Below are 25,294 nucleotides of genomic sequence, written 5' to 3'. Positions count from 1 at the left end.
CACCTGAGTTCTCTGAGTGATTATGGCAGCAGAGCTCCCCTTCAGAGTGGACAGGAGCCATAAGTGAGATATAAACTTTTGTGAGATTTATGGCGCTGTAATTTGGAGGTTGTTTCTTATTACAGACATATCTAGGCTTTTCTGAATGATATACCTAAACCTGGAGGTTTGGGAAATAATCAGATTTATATCTAAATTATGACTTGCCTAGGTAAGTTGAGACACAGGTAAAAGAGTGAAGATATCACAGAAGAGTGGGTAGGGTGGGAGAGCAAAAGGTAGTAAATGGAAAACAAGTTGAAATTCTTCCCATCCAGTAGCAGATAAAACGGGAGCTTAGGTTCAAGCGTTTCAAGTTTTATATGGCCCTCCTAAAAATAATCACTCTTGAAAAACATTAGTCCAACTTTATTATAAAATTACTTATTTGAAGTTTTAAGCTAGTCAAAGCACTGAAATTACATGAATTGCATACCAAAGCAAACAACAATATATACATATCACTATTTAATCTCTATACAATCCAACAAGTATAAAGAGCACAACATACATTTATTCACACAACAAAGAAAAACACGTTTCATCTACTATTAAAATGTGCCAGTAACAAGTTGAAGTCCAACATTATTTACCAGGTGGTAAAATCTTTGACACCTAGATTAAGAAGTAATAAAATGTATATTTCCAGCATTTATATTCTGACCCAAAACAGTTATTTAATTTGGAGCAATGATGGTATACAGGTGTAGCTAGCAAGAGTTTTAACAAAAAGTTCACTCTATATTTAACAAGTGCTCTTATTTGGGTTCTAAACTCAGAGTAGGCACGAAACAAAAGCAGATTTCTCAAGTCCAAAAGTGTGCAAGAAAGAAACATTTATCACATAACACAAATATATCTACATAAGTGTGTATTAACTTTCAGGTATTTTTCATTTTAGCTATATAGATAATTAGAAGCAACTTTCTGCCTCTAGGAAAAAAAATTAAGCACACATTTCTATCACCTAGTTAAACCCATCAGTAAAATGTCTGCTGTTTTGGATACACCCATAGCTAATTGTAAATCAGCATTATCTATCTTTGTATTCATAGTAATAAAAACTTATGTGTGATGATTTTGCTTTTGTCTCATCTTTTTAGAAAAATTCACTAACACTTGTAAAAATCCTGACATGTTTAGGTTATTTGTCCAGAATAATATAATTACCCAGAAATCATGTTTAAATAGTATGTGAAGTTGCTTGGATAATGCCTTACCCAGTTCAAAAGGAAATTCAGTAACTCTGAAGATCAGTTATGAGTTTTGAAATAGAGCTGAAAACACTCAAATTGGTAAATTTATTGAAACTATTTGTACTATTTATTTTACAATTTATTTCCAGAAACCTGAACAAATATACTTCTACTTTGAACATTTATATGAAAGGTATTGGTAGATATTCCAGTCTATTATACATTATACAGTAAATTGCCAAGCTACATGCAACACATATAATAACAGAAATAAAACTCTGAAGTCAGGTGTGCACATTGTTGCATTTGTTTTCTTTAATTTTGTTTTACTCAGAAGAAAAACTTAAAACAATGAAAACATATTTTTTTTTAATTTTTGATGTCTACTTCTTGGGTTTAACATCATTTTTAAGACCAATTTGGTTACCCAAACCTATGCTCAGATAACATAGATAACCCTCCTGTGATATGTACACTTCTCTCTCACTCCTCAAAGTCTTACATGCTCATACATTCTCACACATGGTCATGTTGCAAGATCTCCCCAAGTCAGTACACATGGCCAGGGTGACATCATGGCACTACAGCAAGAATTCTGCCATTTGTTTAGAAGCCTCAAGGAGAAGGAGCCTGGAGCCCCTAAATGAGAGTTCCTTCTCCATGCCTCTCCCCAGTCAAAATACATGGAAATATTCATGGAAGCATTGTACCTAGCATGATGAGGAAGGATGGAGAATGGTTCCTTATGTCTCTGTTCACAAGATATCAACACTCTTAAGTAACTGTATGAAATAAATTCTCCTCTGAAAGCAAATAAACCATCTGAAAGGTCTTCTGGGCTTTAAGATTTCTTGAAACAAATGAGAGCATTTATGTAATGTAATAGTCACTAATTGCAGCAGCTTTTTAAAAAGTATATGCACTATAGAAATACATATCACACACATATTCATTTGTGTATATACATACATACACTCATATATACTACAAAAATCTATAACCATCAGTTTAAATTAAAACTGCACAAAACTTTGCAATTCTGTGTTCATTTTGCACCAAGAGGTTCTTGTCTGTAGTTCAACCTGGCAAGTATTTACCGAGCATGTACTATGTGCTCTATAAATGAGAATAACCTAAATTTGTGTTATTAATTATTTACTGGCCTTAAAATCAGAATATCATGTGCCAATATGTTTGTGTTTCTCTTCTTTAAACTTACTGGAAAAGTATTGCCTTTAAATCTTCAGTGAGGCTATTTGCTTAATTCCTTTTAATTTACTTATGGGAATTTACAAAGAAATCACTAAAAATTAACATGACTTCCAATGTAAATTACCAATCAAAAGCAGATATTTATGAGCATAATAATTTAAGTCTCATTGAATTACACAGATTTCCTAGAGAATCTGAAATCAGCCTAACAGAGAAGATTAATTTTTAAATGAATCCAAGTTAATGAAAGCAAAGAACTCTTATACAGAAATGCATTTTCCTATTATAAAGCAGGACTACCTACCCTTATTTCTGATAGACCTAGGACAATTTGAAAGAGTACTGAAATTCTTTTGGTTGAATTACACAAACAAGCAAAGAAAAAGTCTCAATTATTACTGGAAAATTTGGAGAGAGATTATCTCTTGATCGCCTAGTTAATCGTTATAATAATCCCCAAGTACTTGGCAAATTGTCATTCTTCCTCTCTTAGTACTGGTAGCACAGGCTTTAGAATATGCCATCTTACAAATTTAATGAACCTGCTATCAACAGAATTTTCTGATGTCTGTGTGTATATGTGTGTAAAGAAGAAACATACTAGCGGCAGATAGTCTTTGAATATTGTATATTGATTATGTTTCTTTTGTTCTCTGACACAAATAATGGCTCAAAGTAAAGCACCTTTTGCCAATATTCTTTGCACCTATCACTGACATGTAGCTTCTGTTTGTTTGCATTATCCGTGGTAGAGTTTTGAAACTGCTGTAATTCTAGTTGTCCATCAGTGTGCTGAGATAGAGCCTTTGTTTCTCTAAAAATTATTTATTGCGCAATCATGCGCAAAATTTTCAGAGAAAAAAATGATTATTTGAAAATCGCTAATCTGTGACATCAAAAAACACTTCCAACAACAATCGACCTTCATAATAATAAATGTAAGTAATCCTATTTGTCAAATATGACAAGAATGGGCCCATTCTAGATAGGATTGCAAGATCAGGCAACCTGTCTGCCAGACCTGGAATATGCAAAGGTTGTTACAATAAACCGTCATGACTTCCGGGTGTCATGACCATGCATGTATTAATTAAGGCTACATAATGACGGGCAAAATAGGCCAGATCAAAAAATAAGAGTGCTTTATTTTATTGAGCCTAATTTATAAGGATTAGCTACAGAGCAGTGATCTCAAAATAACCATTTCACTATGCAGGCCACAATAAGATGTTCTCTGGCAAACAGGCCAAATAAAGTCATTAGACCTCAACAGATGATTCACTCAAAGCATAAATAAGACAGATAAAGCTCAAAATTGCTTTCAGTGTGACTCCCATGGCATTATTTCATTGTGTCTACCTCCCATTGGCAAAAACAAGTGAAAAATGTACAATTATACTGTTTATTTGACAAATTTCAAAACCTGAATCTGACAAAAGTATTTTCAAACTACATGATGAGGTCTGAATTTTCCAGTTAGGCTACAGGTATTTAACTAACTGAAATATTGCCAAACATGTCTTAATTTTGTTCTAGCCCTACACTGACTTACTGTCCTATTAAATTAGGTGCTTGCTGATTTCTCTGCAACTGGTGACTCAGAAATAGCAGCAACTTTTAAGGAATTTTTAATGGAGCTAAGCTCCCAAATATGTAAGCTGATGACATGCACTCCACAGCATCGACTGGCAAACTTGTAGAGATTCTTAAGGACAGCCTTCCGTAGAAGAATATATACCCAAGGATCTAAGATCTGATTCCATGTTGCCATTCGGAGAGCAAAAAGTGTTGTTTCACAGGTTTCCAGAGAATGATTTCCATTTATTCCAATGTTGGCCATTGTCACCTGGAAAAGAAGAAAACGGGGAAATTAGTTGATGCAGCCTTTTTTCAATCCTATAATTTTTTAAAACTTAACTAGCTATGCTGGATGACATTCATTTCACTTTCCACAGAGTGATGCTATTGTGCAAAATACTGATAGAAAGAAATGAATGATAGCAGAAACACTCATGGAGACAATTGAATCATTTGAATTCAAATTGACATTAGAACTACAAAATTGATAACTTCTATAGAAAGTCAAATATGCATAAACAGAATCACCTAAGGGAGGACAAACATTGATATCAGTAACTGGCCTTCTCATACTTCTGAGAATAGTAAATGCAAAGCCAACACACATCTGTTTTATTTCAATGAAGTATTTTTAAATAAATAAATTATAGATAAGCTAACAAATAGTTTTACAAAATGAATTTAGACCATCTGATATTAATTTGTAAATGGTATATGATGAATGTTACTTTTAGATTTTCTGCTTGTTAACTACAAGGATACCACTCTCCTCAATTTTATATTTCTTTTTCTACATCTCTTTGCCCTAGCCTTAACTTGGCTAAAACATTTCAGAAAGTATGCAATGGAATTTTCTAAGGACTTTGAGGAAAGGAGTTTCTCTCTACACTACCATTGTGACTTAACAGTACCAATGTATTTCGTGGTTTCATGTGTCCATTTCCTGACCACCCATGATTTTGAAGAGATCATTTCATGGAATCAGTTCTATAAAATTGTCCCAGCTACATGTTAGAACTAAGCAAATCACTGGTCCCAGCTTTGACTTCCAAACAAACAGTTGTGGAACATATAAGGTGACTTTGAAAACATCTTGGATATACAAACAAATAAGAAATAAATAAACAAAGGGTAAAACTGAAAAGTGAAATTTGGGTCAATTTGCCACCATTAAAAGATGATGTAACAAAGACCAAAACACAAGTAAAAAGAAAATCAAGATCCATTACTAGAAAGAAATGTACATCTTAATTTGACCCAATGATACCAATGGTTGAAGATCTTTATCAAAACCTTCTTTGTCTACACAATAAAGTACAAACTCCTCAGCTAGCTTCTTGATGATGCATCTGAAGTCTACTTCTATATTCTCATCTCCCCTGCAAATTCCCTATGATACAACCACTGTGAAGGTCTCATCTGTCCCAGATGCACCATGCCCTTCTGAGCTTTTGTTTGTATAACTCCTTTTGTTTTGAGTTACATGGTGCACACTTCTCTGATTCTCCTCTCTCCCCTATAAACAGCAGTGTAGTCACCAGATATGGAAAGGCATGGAGTCCTCTTCTGAGGGGTCCCAGTGCCCAGGTTTCTCCCCAGAACAGTGGGGCACTGCCCAGCACTCATCATTACTCTCTCCCCACCTTTAACGCCCAACCCCAGCCTTGGATAGGGGTTACTCCACAGCCTGACTTGGAAGAAGCACTAATTATTTAGCCACCAATAAATGTGGGGAGAGTATTTCTGTAAAAGAAATATCATTTATCATTAGTATATTAATAATAACAAATATATTCATAATATTGATAATTCAGGACCACCTAAGTATCCAACAGAAGATAAATTATAGTACTTTCACATAATTGAGATTTAGGCAGACTTTAATGTTTGTGATTCGGTGTTAACTTTTTAAAAAGCAAACTGCCAAACTGTATTGATTATGTGGTTCCATTTTTGAAAAAAACTCAAATATGTAATTTTGTGCACAGATAAAAGCCTAGCGCGTATGTCATTGTTTTCATTGGTTAACTCTAGACAGCAGAACTACAGAGACTTTTGATTTCCTCGTTTTGTTTGTCTCAAATTCACTAATTTTCTACATAGATCATGCATTACTTTTATAAATCATGTTTTTTCCTAAGAAATGTGTGGAAATATACTATTTTACTAAAGAATCAAAACTGATGTGGATTATTTGTGTACATCTCTGTGGATGTGAGTAGAGCAGCACTGAAGTTACCACAGAATCTCCGGAAAACTGAAGCCCTGATAAGACTGGCAAGGGACATGAGGGAACCCGGGTCAGAACAAGGATGTCTGCAAGCTGGTTCATCAAAAGCAGTCGGAAGCCGTTTTCTCTGGTCTCTGGCAACAGCCTCCTGACAAGCCTTGAGAACATTATTATCTGTCTAGCCCACCTGCACTTGTATTCCAGACACTTATGTAGAGAGTCTCATCATACACACAGCCTTTCATAGAGTTTCCAAGAGCTACCCAGTACATGGAACTAAAGGAATATGGGTTATTTTCCAAAATATCTTCCTGCGAACCTTGGCACATTACAGTTGTATATCTTTGTTGATGATTAGAGTTCTGAGAAGTAGAGAGGACAAAGTATTTGAATATTCTATGAAAAAATTAGTCAATTCACCTGATGACTGTAAAACACTGGACACTAACATAAGAGAAATAATGAGGTCAAAGAAGCATGGAGGAAGGAGAGTATATGTTTATTGCCAGGTTGCAAAGAACAAAATAGTTGGTAATACAATGGATCTCCATTCATTTGGGCCACCTAAAACAATTCTATCAACTGTTAAGGTCACTAAAGTTAATGAATATGCCAGGCTACTTTATTCATAGATAATAGAGCCTATGTTTGCTAAGGTTTTATTCTGGATGTTATCCCATCATCTCTCCCCCATGTCTGCACATGTGTTGGCCAGAGTCAGGCTCTGTGGCTGTTTACTATTCAAAGCAATGGTAAATTCAATAATTATGCTTCCATTCCTTTGCATATTTATAAATGTAAATCAATCCAGCAGCAAGTAGTTTTGAGTGTCTACTGTATCTAGGCATTGTGCTAGATGGCACTACCACCAAGACCCAAGTTAATGTGAATAAAACAGAAATGTAACTGAGGGGATTCTGAGAACAGAAGGAAGCAAAATGGGCTCCATTTATTATGCACATAGAGGACCATCTACATCACCTCTCATGAGAAGACAGAATCACAAATCTTACAGGGTGCAGGAAAATGTTATCTAGTCCAGACTTCTATACAAAGCAGAAATTACTTAGGGATGCCACTAAGTATGTGAGAAGAAAGTCTCAGCACTACTCAGGAAAAAATCTTTTCCATTTGAGCTGTATGAGTTGTAGAATGTTTTCTGTTACCAGGAACTAAAATTTACTCAACATATTTTAATGTTGTTTTCTAGAGCATCATGGGATAATCAGTCCATTTACTAAGTGTCAGCCTTTCACATATCTTAAAATAATACTAGTCTTATATTTCTTCAGCTGCTGTTCATACAAAATGGTTTGCAAACCCCTACGTCTTATACTCTAGTTTCTCAATCTTTCTTTAAGAAAATACACTGGACAGAAATAACCTAACTCTATATATGGTCCAATAACTACAAAGCTCAATGGAGCATCATTTCCTTTTGGACAAACTACTCCTATCTGTGCCTCCAGGACTACATTAGCTACTTTCTCCCTTGCATATTCCCTTGTGAATTGATCCTAGTTCATAGTGTATTACAGAAAATACTCTCTTACTTAATAATTTTACTCAGTGGATATGTAGAGTAAAACAAGCTTCAATTTTCCCTGCTTATTTTTCAAATTATTCAAATACTTAGAAAATATGGATATATAAATATTTGTACATACATATGTGGAGTTACAGTGACATATCTGTGACTTGATATTAATGAATTTAGCAGCTAGGCATGGTGGCACCTGCCTGTAGTCCCAGCTACTCAGGAGGCTGAGGCACGAAAATCACTTGAACCTGAGAGGCAGAGGTTGCAGTGAGCAGAGATCACACCACTGCACTCCAGCCTGGGTAACAGAGTGAGACTCTGTAAACTTCCAATTCTGGAGCCTCAGATGTCACATGTGAGCCAGCACCCATGTATAAGTTGTTTGATCCACTTTCATGTTGCCTCTCAACCCACACCTTGTTTTTCTGTCCTTTCTCGTTGAGTGTCTTATCACTTTAAAAGCAAACATAGTATTATAGACTCCTAAGTGGTTTTCTAGTCTCTATTTATTTGTTCTTCTTATTTCATTTTGTTTACTCTAGTTACAGAATATTTCGCAAATGCCAAAAACATGCCATTTTTCCTGCCCGTCCCTCACTAAAAATTACCTATCTAAATCCTCCCATCCTTCCTGTCCCATCTTCTGCAGAAAACGTTTCTTGATCTCTCTGTAGCTGAGTAATCTCTCATTCTATACAGCCGTTATGTGTGACACCACTTCTTTAACATTGATAAACATAGTATCAGTATAATATGTAGAACATATTGAAATGAGATAATGTCAGTATGTGTATCATAGTCCCTCGTGTCTTGAGGGTAGGAACTATGTCTTTAACTTTCTCAAATCCTTCTCCTCTGCTTTGTACAACATCTTTTAGGAAGAGACTCCTACAGTTGAATTGGGGAAGACAAGAAGAAACAGGCAATTACAAGTACAGGAGTTAGGAGGGTTACACAAAAAGTAGGCCAGGCAACCTCAGGTCAAAAGAGTCAAGTTGGATTTAAGGTTAAAATATATATATATATATATATATATATATATATATATATATATATATATATATGGAAAGAAAACTTATATGAACTTTTGTTTCAAGGAACGCCTCAGATTCTCTGTAACCTTTAACTTCTAGTCTGCACAGAAGTTTCTATTTACTCAAGATAAGAAATCCTAGTAAAGTTAAAGTGAGTTTTAACTTGTTTAATTGTTATGGTGATAAACCTTACATCTCCCCATAAGCCTTTGCTGTTCTTAAGGAAGGGCCACAATTGAAGATCACTGGAGCAGGTGAAGAGAAAGAGGCAGGGGTGCAGAGACTCCTACCTGAGCCAGATCCCAGAAGGGTTTGGGAACTGGGATGGAGGTGGTGGGATTCAAGGTGTTACAACAGAGACACCTCTGTCTTAGACGACTTGTTCTTGTTTAAAGAAACTCTGCCATCCCTGCATCCTCTGCATAATAGGTTGTTAGTTCAATCTTTTTAAATCAAACTCACTGACTAATCAATTAATTTGATTCAACTTTAAAGCTTTGACCCACCTACTGCTGGTCATCAAATATACCTGTCTGTCTCAAACCTCCAGCCACAGGGGTGGTGCAAGAAGACTAGGTCCACTGGCGTGGCTTAGGCACAGCAGGGATCATGGAATTTCTTTACCCCAGTGTGTCTTCAAGGAAGGAGGAAAGGGAAGGAGAAAGTCGTGTTAACACTTTATAAATATGAACCCATTTCATCCTCCTAAAACCCCCAGAGGTGGTTGCTGTGTTTCTGATATTGCCAAAAAGAAAGCCAAGTCCCAGACACATTAACTTGCCCAAGTTCACACTGCTGGTAAGTGGCAAAGGCAAAATTTCAGCCCAAGTCTATCTGGATTCCAAGTCTGTCTTCCACTACACCATTCCCAGTAATGAGGCCAGTGGTGCTACGTTTTATTTACAAATAAGATTATTTTAAAAACTAACATTTATTACTTAGTATGTTTCAGGCACTATTTTAATATTTTACATCTATTGTCTCATTTAATCCTGCTAACACCTCTGAGAGATGAAGCTGAGGTACAGAGTGGTTAACTTGCCCTAGGTCAGGCCTAACAAAAATGTGGTGGAGTCAAGATTTGAATAGTTGGAGATGATGACTAAGGATTTGTGTGAGAGCCTCCGTGGCACTAGGAGAGCTCATTTTTAATTCTTTATGATTCTAGTTCCATCTGCCTATGTCTACTTGTCTTTCAAGCTGATTCTAGCCCTCTCTCATCCAATATTTCTATGATTATATTTTTACTAGCATCTCTTTAAAAAATTAGGATCTGGTGCTAATAAATATTTTGCTCCAAATCTCCTGTGCCCATAACAACAGATATAACCAATAGGAAAATCAAATGAGTAAACACCACATAACCAAGGTGTCCTTCAGAAGGATGGACGTCAAAACAATGAATGTGCAGAGGACAGCTATCTGTCCCAGAATGAAAAGGTAATTGTAAAAAAGTCTCACCAATAGATTCACTAATAGTGATAGATGGAAAAAAACAATGCTCAGTGCCTTTTATCTTCCTTCTTCTTATCTGTCCCATGATAAATGGCATGATTTTCATTTCAGTAGTTCTTTTTCTCTCATTCTTTAGACCAGCAGTCCCCAACCTTTTTGGCACCAGAGACCAGTTTCGTAGAAGACAATTTTTCCTTGGAGGTGGAGATGGTTTTGGGATGAAACTGTTCCACCTCCGATCATCAGGCATTAGATTCTCATAAGGAGTGTGCAATCTAAACCCCTCCCATGTGTTCACAATAGGGTTTGTGCTCCTATGAGAATCTAATGCCGCCACTGATCTGACAGGAGGCAGACCTCAGGTGGTAATGTTTGCTCACCTGCCACTCACCTCCTACTGTGCGGCCCATTTCCTAAAAGGCCTGGGCCTGGGGACTGGAGACCCCTGCTTTAGACTAATATTCAGATGTCCTTTTGGACCTTGTTTTTACTTTTTTAATCCAAACTTTTGTATTCACCCAAGAGTTATCCTTATTTTATCATTTCTATTCCTTGGCAGCGGTGGAAATTAAAAACTCAGTAGGTAAATTCAAAGTCTTAGAAGAAGAAAACACATCTATGAAATCTTATATTTGTATGTATGCCTTGCTTTGTCACAAAAGGAATTTGAGGCATTTTACTTCATGCTTGTAGTATCATCATAAACTCTAGCTCATTCCAGATATGATTACCTACATCAAACATATAGTTACACTAAGAAAATATCAGTTATGCTCCAAATGTTGGTAATAATAGATGCATAAGACATTTTCATCCTAATAAAAAATGTTTATTACGACTGAAGTAATTATTAGCGTCTCATTTATGAATTAAAGAAAAAGCTAGTCCAGTAGTTAGTTGTAATATTGGAGGTACAATGATTCAGGAATAAAAGACTACTTTATTTGACTGCTGGCAACGTTGTTTTAATAGCAAAAGCAGACTGTACCAGTTAGGTGTTTCAGTAAACCATCCCTCCTATAACACATTATGTTTTTTCCAGCAAGAAATTTCCAACTGGCCCATTTAGTTTATTGTTACGGTAGTTTGGAAAGATTTTCCAAAGCATTCTCAAAGTTGTAGTACAATAATTAATTATTTAATGAGAATGTTTTTTCTCATCTATCTACTTATTGAAATATGTATAGGCTTTTTGCGCCTGGGCATCTATCTATTATTGAAATGTGTGTGTTGGTTCGCTGTGCCTCAGCCTCTATCTGCGTATTGAAACTGTGTGTATTAGTTCACGGTCTCAGCATCCAGCTACTTATTGAAATGTATGTGTTGGTCTTCTGTGCCTTGGCATCTACTTATTTATTGAAGTTTGTGTGTGTTGCTTACTGTGCCTGGACATCTAACTATGTATAAAATGCATTTGTTGCTTCACTGTTTGGGGATCTAGCTCTTTACTGAAATGTATGTGCTTGTTCCCTGTGCCTCGGCATCTACCTATTTTATTTGATGGAAATTTTTAATGAGAAGAGTGTCCTTTCAAAAATAAAAGATACCCATACATTTTAGAGAAAATCAGTCTTTGAAAAAGCCAATCTAAACCTGTAGACCAAATGCAAAGATACTAAAAGACCAATAAATTAAGGCACATGGAACACACAGAAAAGAGCTGAGCCAGAATTAATAAAAAATGTCTATTTAACCCTAAAGCATAATATGAGTCTACTTAAAGATAAAATCCATATATGCTTCTGGTCAGGACAAAAGAGTCAGCCCTTCCTGATAATCCAGTCAATTTCATTAAAATTAGTTCAGTGTAATGCTGGTACTTGAGTCAGTCTGGTTGTTTGGTCATGAGGATAAGACAATTTGAGTGTTGTGCTTTTTTGTTGTTGTTGTTGTTAACTTTCTGAACTTCTCTGGAGTTACAATTTTAATTTTTCTTCAGCATACCAAAGCAGCAAATTGAAATTCATCTTTCTTCATTATAAGTCAATATATACCCAAGCATTCTCTAGGTAATAGCCTATGGCTTAAATCTCTGATCATACTCTCTCCCATGTAATTTTCAGCTCTTTGAATATATTTCCTATCTCATGGCCTAAAATATTAGCCACAAAGTTCAGTGCCAATCTCTCTCCTCTACAAAACAATCTGGTGTAATGGTTTTATCCCACATAATTTTCTCCTGACAATTTTCTGTGTATTACTGACCCTTCTACTGTTTCGGAAGCATATGCCATGACTCCATTAAACCGTCAACTCCATCAAGAAAAAGATTTTGTCTTCTGGACACCCTTATTCCCAGTGCCATGCTCAATATTTGGTACATACTGGCATTCCATAAATATCAAGTGAAGGAATTAATTAATGAGAAGAAATGTTAGAATCCATGGAGGTCACAAACCATGACTCTTCTTTTCCTATGTGTTGGGCACATAGTGGGTATCTATTTGTTAACTGGCATACAACCTTCTCTGTAATGCGCAAAACTATACCAATTGCTTCAGCAGCCTCATCATCATCATAAATGAATAACCAACTTTCATCAAGTTCCTGATACTGTTATGTTCAACATGCAACAGAAGACAGATTTAATGTGTTGTAAGATTTGGGGAGAGAGGGAGGTATTTTTCTCTCTCTCTTTTTTTTAGCATAAGTATGTCACTAATGTATCTCATTGACATAATTTGGGTGATACAATTACAATTACATTTTTATACTTCATTAATCATTACTTCCCTAAGATCTCAGAAGGCAGTTGTTTACTGGTATATTTGCATAATACTGATAATCAAAAAAGTGTAGTAAGTCCTTTTGTTTAAGATACAATCAAGAGAGGCCATCAATCATTGTCTAAAATTCAAACAATTTTACTACTATATGAAAACTGACTGTCTTTATGCCATTTAAACTTTTAACTGAAGATTTACATTACTTTTTTAAATCACAAAAATCCAACTTTTAAATAAAAATAAATGTCACAATGCAGTATACAGCCATAGGCTGAGCTGACGTTCTTTCTGAAAAAAAAGTACCAATCTCCAGATTTCTGACTAACAATCTTTTAAGAAGCATTTTATCTTACCTAAAAATTCATAGTCGGTAGTACATATTATATTTGCTGCCATTGTAACTGAAGTCTATGTCTTGTGGTAATGTATACAAATAAAACCTTGAGAATTTATCAAAGTAGTCCACTACAGAGAAAATTTCAGCCTGCTGACTATCATCTGTCCTTAACAAAGCTACAAGGCCCTTCAAGATATGCCTTCTATAAAACAGATTGTATCCTCCATCTATTTTATGGACAAGTCACAGTTAATTCTACAATCAGCACAGTTGTGTTCTATCCCTTTTAATGAGTGACTGTAGCCCATCTTTGAAATGGCTCCTTGACTCACTATTGGGCCCAAACCTTTGCTTCATCAAGGTACCTCATTCACAATACAGGTCAGAGTCTGTCTTGAGTATTTCCTTGTCATGCTACTGACTGAGGATTGCTTACTGTCTCATTTTTCACTTGCCAAACAATGATATACATGGTGACCTTATTCTTTTTATTTGTTCATTCTTCAGAGCTATATTATAAAGAGCATACAAAAATGTTACTGTCTTGGCTTCATTCCAATAAAATCACTGGTGTTCTCGTCCTGCCCTCCATGTTCAGGAAGATCTAGGAGAAAATGTTAGGAGCCCTGGATGTCTGTGGCTATGGTGTTAAAACTGCATAGGTTCTCTCTACTCTGCCAATTTATACCTCACATTTCAACCATTCCCTGCTGACGAATGACACCAAACATACAGCAAAAGAGCACTAGAAAATGCTTAGCAGGATCCAGTGATCTCATTTAACACTATCTCTAGAAATGCATCAAATCTCAGCTCTCAGTGTGTTGAACTTGATGCCACAGCAATCCCATACTCCACAGCCTCTCATAAAGAAAGCATTAATTATCTTCAATTTTCTGCTGCTGAATAGGAGACCACTTTAAAATAAAGATCTAGCAATAATTTTTTAGTCCCAGTGAATAACACAAATTGTGTATAATTCTTGCAGTGTTGGGCAGGACCTTTCTTTCACTTGTTTGTTTTTGTTTTTAAAGGCATGCTGTAAATCTAGTATAAACAAGTCTCAGCAATCAACCAAAATCAACTGTGTTTCCTTGGTATGATCATTATGTGAAGAATTATTAATATAAGAATATGCTAATTCCAGAAGACTACTTCCAATTGGAACAGTTTCTAAGATTTTAAAACAAACAAAACATTCTGATACTACTTTTAAGTCTTCCTGTGTAATAGAGTTTGACTAGTCATCGTCCCTGGTTCCTGGAAGGTAGTCTCTAAGCCCTTGGAATTTCCTTAACGATAAGAGTGTCTTTATTAGTTCTGGTGGACACCTTGGACCATGTCTCAATTTCTGTTAATGAGGTGACTCATTGTGGAACCCTAAAGAATTTCAGGATGGGGACTGGCCATACTTGAAAGACCAACCATGTGATTAGAGGGTCAGGGCTTTGAACTACATAATATCAGCCTGACCTTCTAGAGACTGAGTTCAGTCACATGATCAATTATTCAATCAATTATGTCTACAGACTGAAACCTAATTAAAAACCCTGGATACCCACAATTCAGATGATCTTCCCTGGTTGATGATACCCATTAATACAGTAGGAGGTGTATTAATCCTAAGGACATGGAAGCTCAGTGTCTGGGACCCTCCCAGACCTTGCCATGGGGGTCTCTACTTTTGACTGGTCCTAATTTGTATCCTCTATAATAAAATTGTAAGTATAGTACTTTTCTGAGTTCTACAAGTCGTTCTAGTAAATCATCAAATGCAAGAGGATAGTGGGAAAACTGAATTTGTAGCCAGTTTGTCAGAAGTGCAGGTGGTTGGGAATCTCCCAGGCTTGCAGATGGTGTCTGAAGTCAGGGCAGTGTTGTGGGGGACTCGGCTGTATATCTATGAAATTTGAACTAAGTCCATGTAGTTAGTGTCAGAATTGCACTGCTGGTTCCTTGTTACATCTTTGAGCATGGCAGTATGACAGAGGTTAAGTAAGGCTGGAAGTATTACAATAGTCTTGGGCTGCTTCAGTTTAGGCTTCCTGATACTCATCTGGCATGTTGGAATTGGGGATGGGGTAACAATTTTCATACCATTAAGAAGCAGTTGGAGGATTTATGTGAACTTTAATTAAGCCAAGGTGGTTATCTTAGGTCAAATACATTAACAGTAAAAAAAAAAAATCTTGCATTTGTCCAAAGTGTAGAGCTTTAGATGAAGTTATTCCACATTTCCCTCTGATTGGTATAAGACAAATATTTTATTAGAGAAAGATATAAAAGGTTAGAACTGGAAAGAATATAAAAATTGTGTAGTCTAATTTGTTCATTTCACAGGAGAAAAAATAACCAAAGCAAGAGGGATCAGTGATTTGCCCAAGATAATAGCCATTTAGTATCAGAGCTGGGACTACATCAGATCTATAACATCTAAAATTACACTGTGATTCCCAAGCTCCTTTAGTTAGGACATTGTTCACTAGCTAAGGTAGATAAATTCTCATCAGGTTGTATTGCCAGTGAGAAAGAAAGCATGCAGGATGTAATTAAATGTCTTGCCTTTCTTTTACTGGTAATTCAAATAGAACTTTTAATGTCTTTTTAACTTTTTTGCTGACTTACATAACTGAACAGTTGGCCTATGCAAATATTCATTCCAGAAGCATTTATAAGGCATCTATTATAAATCAAATCTAGATATTTGGTTCTGAAGTCACTTCAAGAACTAATAAAAGTCCAGTAATCCTCTAGATAACATGTATTTATCCTCTTCCTCATTTTGTTGATACCAAATGGATTACTCTTGCTCCAGTGCATTGTGAAGCCAACCAACTCATCAAGCCCTATGTGTGTGCAGTTGTTGAGTATGGTGTGGAAGGGATGGGGGTTTAAAGAGGAAGGATGCATACAGGGATGGAGACAGGTTCACACCCTTGAACAAGTGCCCTCATCATGTGATGTCATTCTTTTCTAGTAAGCTAATGGATATACTCAATAGGAGCAACTACACCAGCTGCCCAAAAGGCAACATTAACATTAAGCAATCCACACATTGTTGTATTATGTAAGTTGCACTAGATCTTTGTATTCCAAAGGAGTTGCTGAAATTTCACTTTTCTATTTTCAGAAATCTGATACTGAGATATTAGCTGGATTAGATGCTAGGCATATAGTTCCCAAAAGGTAGGAGTGTATCATTCAACATTTAAATTAAGTAATCACCAGAGTACTTGAAAAACCCTTTGGGTCTCTTCTTTAAACAATGAAATGCAGACAGACCCCACCTAACAAACTTTTAAAACATCACTCATTTATAAGTTATCATTTAAGCCACAGAATATGGTTCACCATAATAATGTGGCATCTCTTTATTATATAAGCTAGTTTAAAATATTGTGCCATGTATAAAAATTAAATAAAATTCTGTTGCAGTGTTAGTAATCCTTACCAAAACCTTTGTCATATCTGAGAGCTACGTGTAGATCCTATCCACCCTACCTGTGCCAGACTCCCTATTTCCTGGTTAGTCCAAAAGTATTTATACATGTTTTTCACATTCTCCTTTCCCACAAAACTTATTCTTCAACTCAGACTTCTTTTCATGACCACTTCCCCCATGAGTTTTGACTTGAATTATTTCTCCTTTTTCTTCCACTGTCTCAAGGTACTGACTACCTATGACTCAGTCTCTAAAGATATTATTCTACAATATAAAAAGGGTCATTAAAAGTAAATGATATTTCTGGGACTAAGAGGAAGGAAATGTGCCAATTAGTTCAATCTTTCTATAGAGCAATTTGAGCAATTTGGAAAAATATATCACAAGCCTTTGTAAGCCAGTTCTCCTTAAATCAATTCCATGTCTATGAATTTATTCTAAGGAATCAAAGAAAAATAGTGTACAACAACCTACAAGTTGTTCATCTCAGTGTAGTTTATAAAATGAAAAAATATAGAAGCAATCTCCAACAAGCAGGGATTTCTAAAAAGAGATTACAGTACACCTACACAATGAAATACTTTGCAGCCATTAAAATTATGTCATCTAGGAATGCTTGAATATAAGGGAAAATAATTATAATGTAGTTAAGAAAATAAAGAAGATTACGAAGTAAAAGTGTTTTAGTTTGGTTAACATAGTAATAATTACATAGCTAAGACTTACTGCAAAATTCCTATGTACTTTCTGAGATAGGTACTACTAATATTCCCATTTCAATGATAAGGAAAAGCAGACAAAAGGAAGTTAATTAACCTGAGTAAGGCCAAACAGATAGTAAAGATAAATTGGGTTCACAAAGCCAAACCAATTTTTTTAGAAAAAGTAGATTTGCAGGGGTGTCCACAGGAGAGAATAGTCATGGATTCTTAGCTTCTGTTTCTTGTTGGGCCAGTAAAGCCCCTTCCTCATCCCCCTTTTCTGCTTATCACTAGAGACAGAAGCTAAAAACCATGGCTTCAGGCTGCTAAAAGCCTAAAACAAAACAAAATAGAACAACAATAACAAAATTAGTCTGGTTGGGCAAGCTTGATAGAGCCTCTCTAATACATGTGTATATGCTTTGAGAAAGGAGTAGAAGAATATGAACAAAAATATAACAGTAGATAACAAAAGTTGGGTATGTACTTGTGTTAGGCAGAATTTCAAAAATGACCCCCTTAATATGCCCAACCTAGTCTCTGGAACCTGTGAATATAATAAGATATGATCCCCATGTTTGTGTTATATTATATGGCATGGCCAACCTTAAGATAGTGAGTAAGTGGGCCTAATTTAATCACATGAGTCCCTTTAAAGGCAGAGAACTTTCTCTAGCTGGTAGCAAGAGAAGCCAGAGAGATTCCCAGTGGGAGAAGAATCCTTGCACATTTTCTGATTTGTGCATAGAGGGGCCACAGAAGAAGGAATGCAAGCTGCCTCTAGGAGCAGAAGACAGCCCCAACCTGAGGGCCAGTCAGGAAACAAGGACCTCAGATCTACAGTCACAAGGAAATGGATTCTGCCTGAATGAACTCTGAAAATGATTCTTTCCCCAAGCCTCCAGGTAACAGCCCAACACTGCTCCTGCCTTCATCTCAGACACTTGTTGAGACCCTGAGCAGAGAACTCAGTTGAATGCACCCAGACTTCTGACCTACAGAACTGTGAGATAAGAGGAGCACTGTTTCACACTGCCAAGCTATAGGACTCTGTTATGCAGTGATAGAAAACTAATACAGTACTTATAAGTGATTTAAAGTTAGGAAACAGTGAAATTTCTATATAGTAGATCAAAAACCTACAACAGCCACTACACTTAATGGACAAAGTGTAGATGCACTTTAAAATCTGGAACAAGACAAGGGTGCCCACTATTACTACTACTGTCTAACATAGTATTGACAATGCTATAAGAAACAAAAAATGAAGTATAAGAATCAGGAGAAAAGAGATAAACTTCTGTTACCTAAAAAAATGATTAGACTCAATAAACAATTGAAACCAATGAGTTCAACCTGTTGCTGAATATATAACCAACTTAGAAAACTCAAAATCACTTATCTACGCTAACAATACCAACTATAGAATAAAATAAAACAATTATTTCTGTATTTTTCAAATTTTACATAATGAACACATATAACTGTTAGTAAGTACACGCCCTATCAATGGTCATTGTCAAAATATTTAGAACATTGTTATCGATCAATCAGAATGGCACAGGCAATAATCAAGTAGTTCAGCCATATATGTATGTACCAGATGAATAAGAGCATCATTTCTTATAATTGTCAAGTGATTATTATATTTCTCTTTTTGAAATCACTGGGGAGGGCAAACTTTAGCTACCCACTTTTGCCAAGGAGAATTTCTCTCAATAATTGTTTTTCCCATAGTCGGGGGAAAAGGAAAGTAATTCCTCTGGAGTGTATAAAGCAACAAGGCAAGGTGGCTTACTTAAAAGGTTGCAGTGAGCAAAAATCACAGCTGGTACAGAAGGGAGTGGAGTGTCTATAGGGCTGGCGAATGGGAAATTAAGAGAGAGGAGCCAGCCTGGCGGCCGCATGTGACAGTACTATCCTACCTGAGCAGACAAGATTAAGAAGTGTAGCTCAGATTTCCTCCCCTGCATGAACTCAGAGTTGTTGCAAGCATGTGAATGCTGGGGGCCTTGCCATTACTTGCCTTCAAATTATGAAATGACAAGGTTGTAAGTCCCTCACGGAACTAATTCTCACACCCCAAGTAACAAAAAACAGCAATTAAAACATATCTACCTACCTAACAAGTACTTGACAAAGTCCACCACAGTGGTAGGTGAATTTTAACATAAAAAACAGCTTACTAGGTCAAATTATTTTGACTTTATAACACATTCAAGATAAGCAATGGAGATATTCTCTGTATACTTTAACCATGATCGATCCCAAACCGATGGCAAATCATCACCAAATTACACTAATGACTCACTCACATAACTAAGAAAGCTCTAAGTCATCCGAAGAGTAGATCTGAAAATGACCACCAAAGACTGTCCTGCTCTTAGGAGATTGTCAGCAAAAGCTCTGGAAATTTCTTTATTGCACTGCTGTAAAACTTTAGTTCCAATTCCACAATTCTCTTTCCAGTATATAAATTCTCTTATTTTTTCCATTAAGCTACCAAGTTTTGTGGTATTATTTCCAATGCCAGAAAGCCAAACCCATTCTCTGTGGTTATAGGGAAGATATTGTATTCTTAAGAGGTTTTACAAATAATACCACAAAAATGTCCTCACTTAAAAGAACAGGACTTTTTAAAGAAATAAGAGGAGATAAATATATATAACCAACAAGTATATATTTGTATTTGGGTAAGTTGTTTCATAAAGAAGATGGGCTGAACTAACTTTAAGATTTCTCTGGTTGTTTAACCAGTGAAAGACACAAGATCCAAAACCCCCTAACTCAGAATGGCATAAGCCCAAAATCCCAAAAGGTAATGGTGTCTGGTTGGCATCTTGGAGGAGAATTGACCTTATTAAACACATTCATATTAGGAAGCACAGCATGAAAAGAAAGGAAGTGGTATAGACCTGAAATGACATTTACTACAAGTTTATGGAAAAGAAATCAGTGTGAAGAAAAGATGAGATAATTTAACCCATGGAAAAAAGAAAAAAGGAAATTTATAAACCAATTAAGTCAAAAGAGAAGAATTGCAATTTTAGAAGAGAATCCATTCTCATAATTGGTAGGTAAGAACCTACTCCACTAAGCCCAGGGACCACCAGACACCACAATGTATATGAACTCAGGAGCCCTTTGGTCCAGAATTCTTTTAGTTGCTTGGCACAGATTAAACATAAATGAAGTTTCTTAGCAAAGCTGTTCCTTGGAAGGCCAAGGGCACTTGTTCACAGAATTCTTTTGTAACAAAACTGGTTCTGTTCATGCCTCCCCAAATAAACTACAAATTCCTTTGAGGTTAGTATTCCATTTTAGTCATGTTTGTATACCCTGTAGCACATGTGCACAGGCCGGTGGTAGCCACTCATTGAACGTTTTCATATGTTACTACTGAGTTTTACTAGAGTACCAAATGGAATCATGGCCATAACAGTAACAATAACAATCACACAGCACCTTTCACTGGATGCTTACCAGATATCATGTGAAAACTGTTACCTGACTAAATCAGTGATAGAATCAAAAATATCATCTATATTTTACAGAGGTTATTATCTATTATCTAATATCTATATTTTACTGAAGCTCACAAATATCCTTAATAATTTGCCAAAGACACGTGGCTACTATGTTCAAACTCAGGTAGTGAGAAATTTCTGCACGCTACAATAGGCTATATGAACTTATTTAATTAGAAGGAGAGGTTCAAATATAGACTTGGGAGACAAGCTTTTCACTCTCAGAGATGGTTTCAGTGTAGTCACATATTGTGGAGTAGCCATGATGAAGATGCTTATTGATAGAGACAAAAATCAAGATAGCTTTGCAGATAGTAAGTGCCTTATAAATATTTGATAGGCGATTTCAGAGCCAAATTAGGAAACCTAAACAGTTTCCCAAGTCAAGGAATTCTATTCAACTGGGAATGAATACTGATCCTTTTTCCCAGTGACAGAAGCTGAAGAGTAGTTAAGCACCTTGACTCAGACAAGTCAGAATTCACTGAGGCTAGCTACAGTGGGGCTGTCTCTTTTGCTCCCCAGAAAGATTTGCTTCTGCAGGGTACTCAATTTTTAAAATATGTTAAGGCCTTATGGAAAAGTGCTGCAAAATAAAATGATAACCCCTGCTCATGTTTTACACATTTGAAATAATGGGAGATGAGATATTAAAATCAATCGTGAAAAAATGTTTTTTTAAATTCCAGAATTAAACCCTAACTGAATCCCAAATAAGGGTGTCTAAATTCCTGGTTCATTGTCCATCTAACATGGAATACATGCTCTGCTATAAATGCATGTGTGTGTGTGTCTTTCATACTGTAATTACAAATGCTGTAGTGTTGGAACCTTTCTCTTTTGTATTAAAATAATTATTAGGACACTTCAAAACTGATTTCTCTAGGGTCAAAAAAATAGAACAACTTGTAGCTAAAACATGGAGCTGCCTAATTTTTTTTGTGTGTACAAAGCTGTGCAAAACCAAAGCCAAAAAGAAATAATAAAAGAGTAATAAAAAGAGTCAAATAACTCCACCTCAAAAAAAGAAAAATGTAGATACATAACTTTATATTCTCAGCCAAATGAATGTCTATCAAAATGTTCTTTGCTAAACTAACAGAGAAGTTATATTGAGATTATTAACCAAGTAGAATAGATAAGATATATCTGAATGTTTCCATTAAAATTTTTCCACAAAACATAATTGTGTTTTAAGCCATAAGGAAAATTATTTTGAAAGTATTTTCTTTTTTAATTTATTTTATTTTAAGTTCTGGCATACATGTGCAGAATGTGCAGGTTTGTTAGGTGTACATGTGTCACAGTGGTTTCCTGCACCTATCAACCCGTCATCTAGGTTGAAAGCATTTTCTTTGTTATTTACAAACTAATCTTGGCATAATAGTAATTTATTATTTGTCTTACTTCCTAATATAAATTCCAGAAAAGCAATCACTTATTACTCATGCATTAAATGAAATTTCTAACAAAAAATTTTTCCAAAATAAAACTTTCTGCTATATCCTGCTCCATTATAATCCATTCTCTACAAAGCAGCCAAAATGATCTTTTTAAATCATGCATTAGATCATACCTTTCCCTTGTTAAAAACCCTTCTAATGGCTTCCAAAAAAATTTTAATTGAAACTCACCATAGCTTCCAAAGTCCTAGATAATCTGACTCCTACCTTCTTCTGTGTCCTCAAATTCTACCACTTTCATCTATACTCCCCTTGCTCCAGTGAATGACCTTTGCTTTGTTCCTCATTACAAGAAGTTCATCCCTGCTATTGGGTTTTTGTGCTGGATTTTTCCTCTGCTCAACCACCCTGCCCCAATAATTTCCCATGCCTGGCTCCTTTTTGTCACCCAGGACTAAGCTCATGGTGAGGATGTCCTTGAATATCTAATCTAAAATAGTTCCATTCCCACCCACAATCACAGCACTTATCACTCTTTGAAATCATCCTGTAAATGTATTTGTTTACATATTATCTACCCCTTTCCAAATCATCCTTACCCCTCTTTGACCACCACCTTTAGAAGAATGTAACCCATAAGAGAAGGGATATTGCTTTGTCCAGCAACACAGCCAGCACCATAGCCCCAGCATCTAGAGCAGTATCTTACACATGGAAGGCATTGATAAAAAATTTTATTGAATAATTGAATGAGTATTTCTAAACTCATTTATGGTACATTTTATGGTATATTTTAAGTGCCTAGGTATGGTATTTATGGTAATATTTTAAGTGCCTTCATATAGTGAATTTTTACTAAGGACATTTATCTTTGGTTCTTTAAAAATCAAGAACTATGGTATCCTGCAGCTGCAAATATGCTTAGGTAGGATTGCAAACAGTAGTGTTCTGATAGCAAACACGTCAGATTTTTCAAGACACTTAGGATAAACAGGCTGCTCAGTGAGAGATGAACACATTTTCAAGACAAAAGTTTGTTTGGTTGTTATCAACATTCTGGAACTGGCTCCTTCTTGCACCCTCTGATTTTAATCAAAGCCTGATGACTGGTTCCTCACAACACTCAGCAGTGACTTCTCTCTCCCCTGGATGTGGTTTTAACCTTTCAATGACAGAATAGGAGAGAAAAACGACTTCTCCAAGGTAAAAAAAAAATTCTGTACAAAATCTAGGTTATTTTTAATACTCATTGCCAACTAACATAGCTGTCCATTTTTTAAATTTTGAGTTCTAAAATTTACTCAGATAAATTAATACCTATTTAGGTTGGAGACAGAAAAGGGTATGAGACTGAGGGCATTGTCAATGCTCTGGAAGGGAGAACAGAGGCAAAAATTACTTTTAAAACACTATTAAAGGCAACCTTGTTTAGCAAATTTGCTTAAAGATTGCTCTCAATCAGCCCTGTGTCAGCATAACGACAGAGTACAAAAATCATCCTCCTTTTAATGTTTACTTTTCCTACATATCACAACCACCTTCATGTCTTTGTGTTTTCTTCATGTCAGAGTTTTTCTCCTTGAATATTGACTTATATCTGAAGACATTTTAATTTTAACTAAAATTTCAAATATAATATATGGCCAATAATGTTGTGCAACTGCTCACGATGTTGTATTATATGATTGCATCCCTTAGGTGAACCCTCTGAACATACATAGTCATAAATATTTTCCACATCTAAGGAAATCTACGTTCTACAAAATGTCTTGAAGATTCAGTGAGTTAACATCTGTAAAGCACTTAGAATCTTGTCTGGCATATAGTAGGAGTTATGCATGTGGTTTTTTTAAAAAAAAAATTGATTGGTTCTTACAGAAAAATTCTTAAGCAAGAACTTTAAATTTAAAACGATCATCACAATTACAGTTTTATAGTTACATTTCAAAAATCTTGACTCTTTTTACAAGAAATAGCATTTTAAAAATAAAATCCTTATGTGACATTCAAATGCAATTCATAACCACAGCTATAAGGATGTTGTTTCATTCACCAATTTTATTTGTGGTGAAAGGATTCTAAAGGATCCTAAAGGATGAGCTGCATTTTTCTTGAACTTTTCCAAGTAGTGTGTGAGGCAGCATAGGAAACAGAGTAGAAACATATGAAATTCACTCTGTCACTGAGGAGCTTTCTAGCCACTTGACAGATTAGATTAGTCACAAAACAAACAGCACAAAATCTATAATCGTATAGAATTAGATGCTATATTTTATCTACAGAAAGAGAGATAAATATAAGGTAGAATAATCAGAGCAGATTTCTTGGAGAATGTTACATGTATAAATAAAGACAAAGAGTGTCCAGAACTGTAATTTCTCTAATTAAAAAAACTCAGATTTGAATCAGTATAATGTGCTAGAGTAACATATTCTTTTTAGAGAGGTGATTTTTAGCCACCAGTCACATATACATTTGACTACACTTCATGTGAAGTCATGTAATTTTGGCATTTCATTTACAAAATATTGGACTTTCTTTAAGAAAATTTGGAGGGAAAATGTTAGTTACTTAACCAGTATTCATATTTGAGTGTTCTGATTTTAATTATAAAATAATCAGTTAATAAATGGTATTTACCTGTTCTTAAAGTCATGATAGCACATTAATCCCCCTCCCCTCTGCAGGTTGGGTGGTATAGGCCAGTCATTGAGAAGAGAAACCTAAAACCAGTTTTCTCCCTCTACCCACCACAAAGAAGCCTCCTCACTGTTTCCCACACATTCCAGTGTGCTTCAATTGACAGAAAAATGAGATTAATTCCAAAAGAGAAAACTTTATCAGTATAGTTTAGATGTTTGTCCTCTCAAAATC

At 35.6% G+C, this 25,294-nt stretch overlaps 1 protein-coding gene across 1 annotated transcript in view; it reads right to left on the bottom strand.

Moving 5' to 3' along the window:
- Positions 1 to 392: 392 nt before the first annotated feature.
- Positions 393 to 25,294, bottom strand: part of PTGFR (prostaglandin F receptor) — a 49,970-nt gene continuing 25,068 nt past the window's right edge. The window contains exon 3 of the mRNA XM_003892103.5: positions 393 to 4,293. Coding sequence (XP_003892152.2) covers positions 4,012 to 4,293 — 282 coding nt within the window. The 3' untranslated portion in view covers positions 393 to 4,011. The remainder of the gene's footprint in view (positions 4,294 to 25,294) is intronic.

Source organism: Papio anubis, chromosome 1 (assembly GCF_008728515.1).
Source record: "Papio anubis isolate 15944 chromosome 1, Panubis1.0, whole genome shotgun sequence".
NCBI lineage: Eukaryota > Metazoa > Chordata > Mammalia > Primates > Cercopithecidae > Papio > Papio anubis.
Note: the sequence above shows the minus strand (reverse complement) of the source record. Positions and strands in the feature narration are given on the sequence as shown.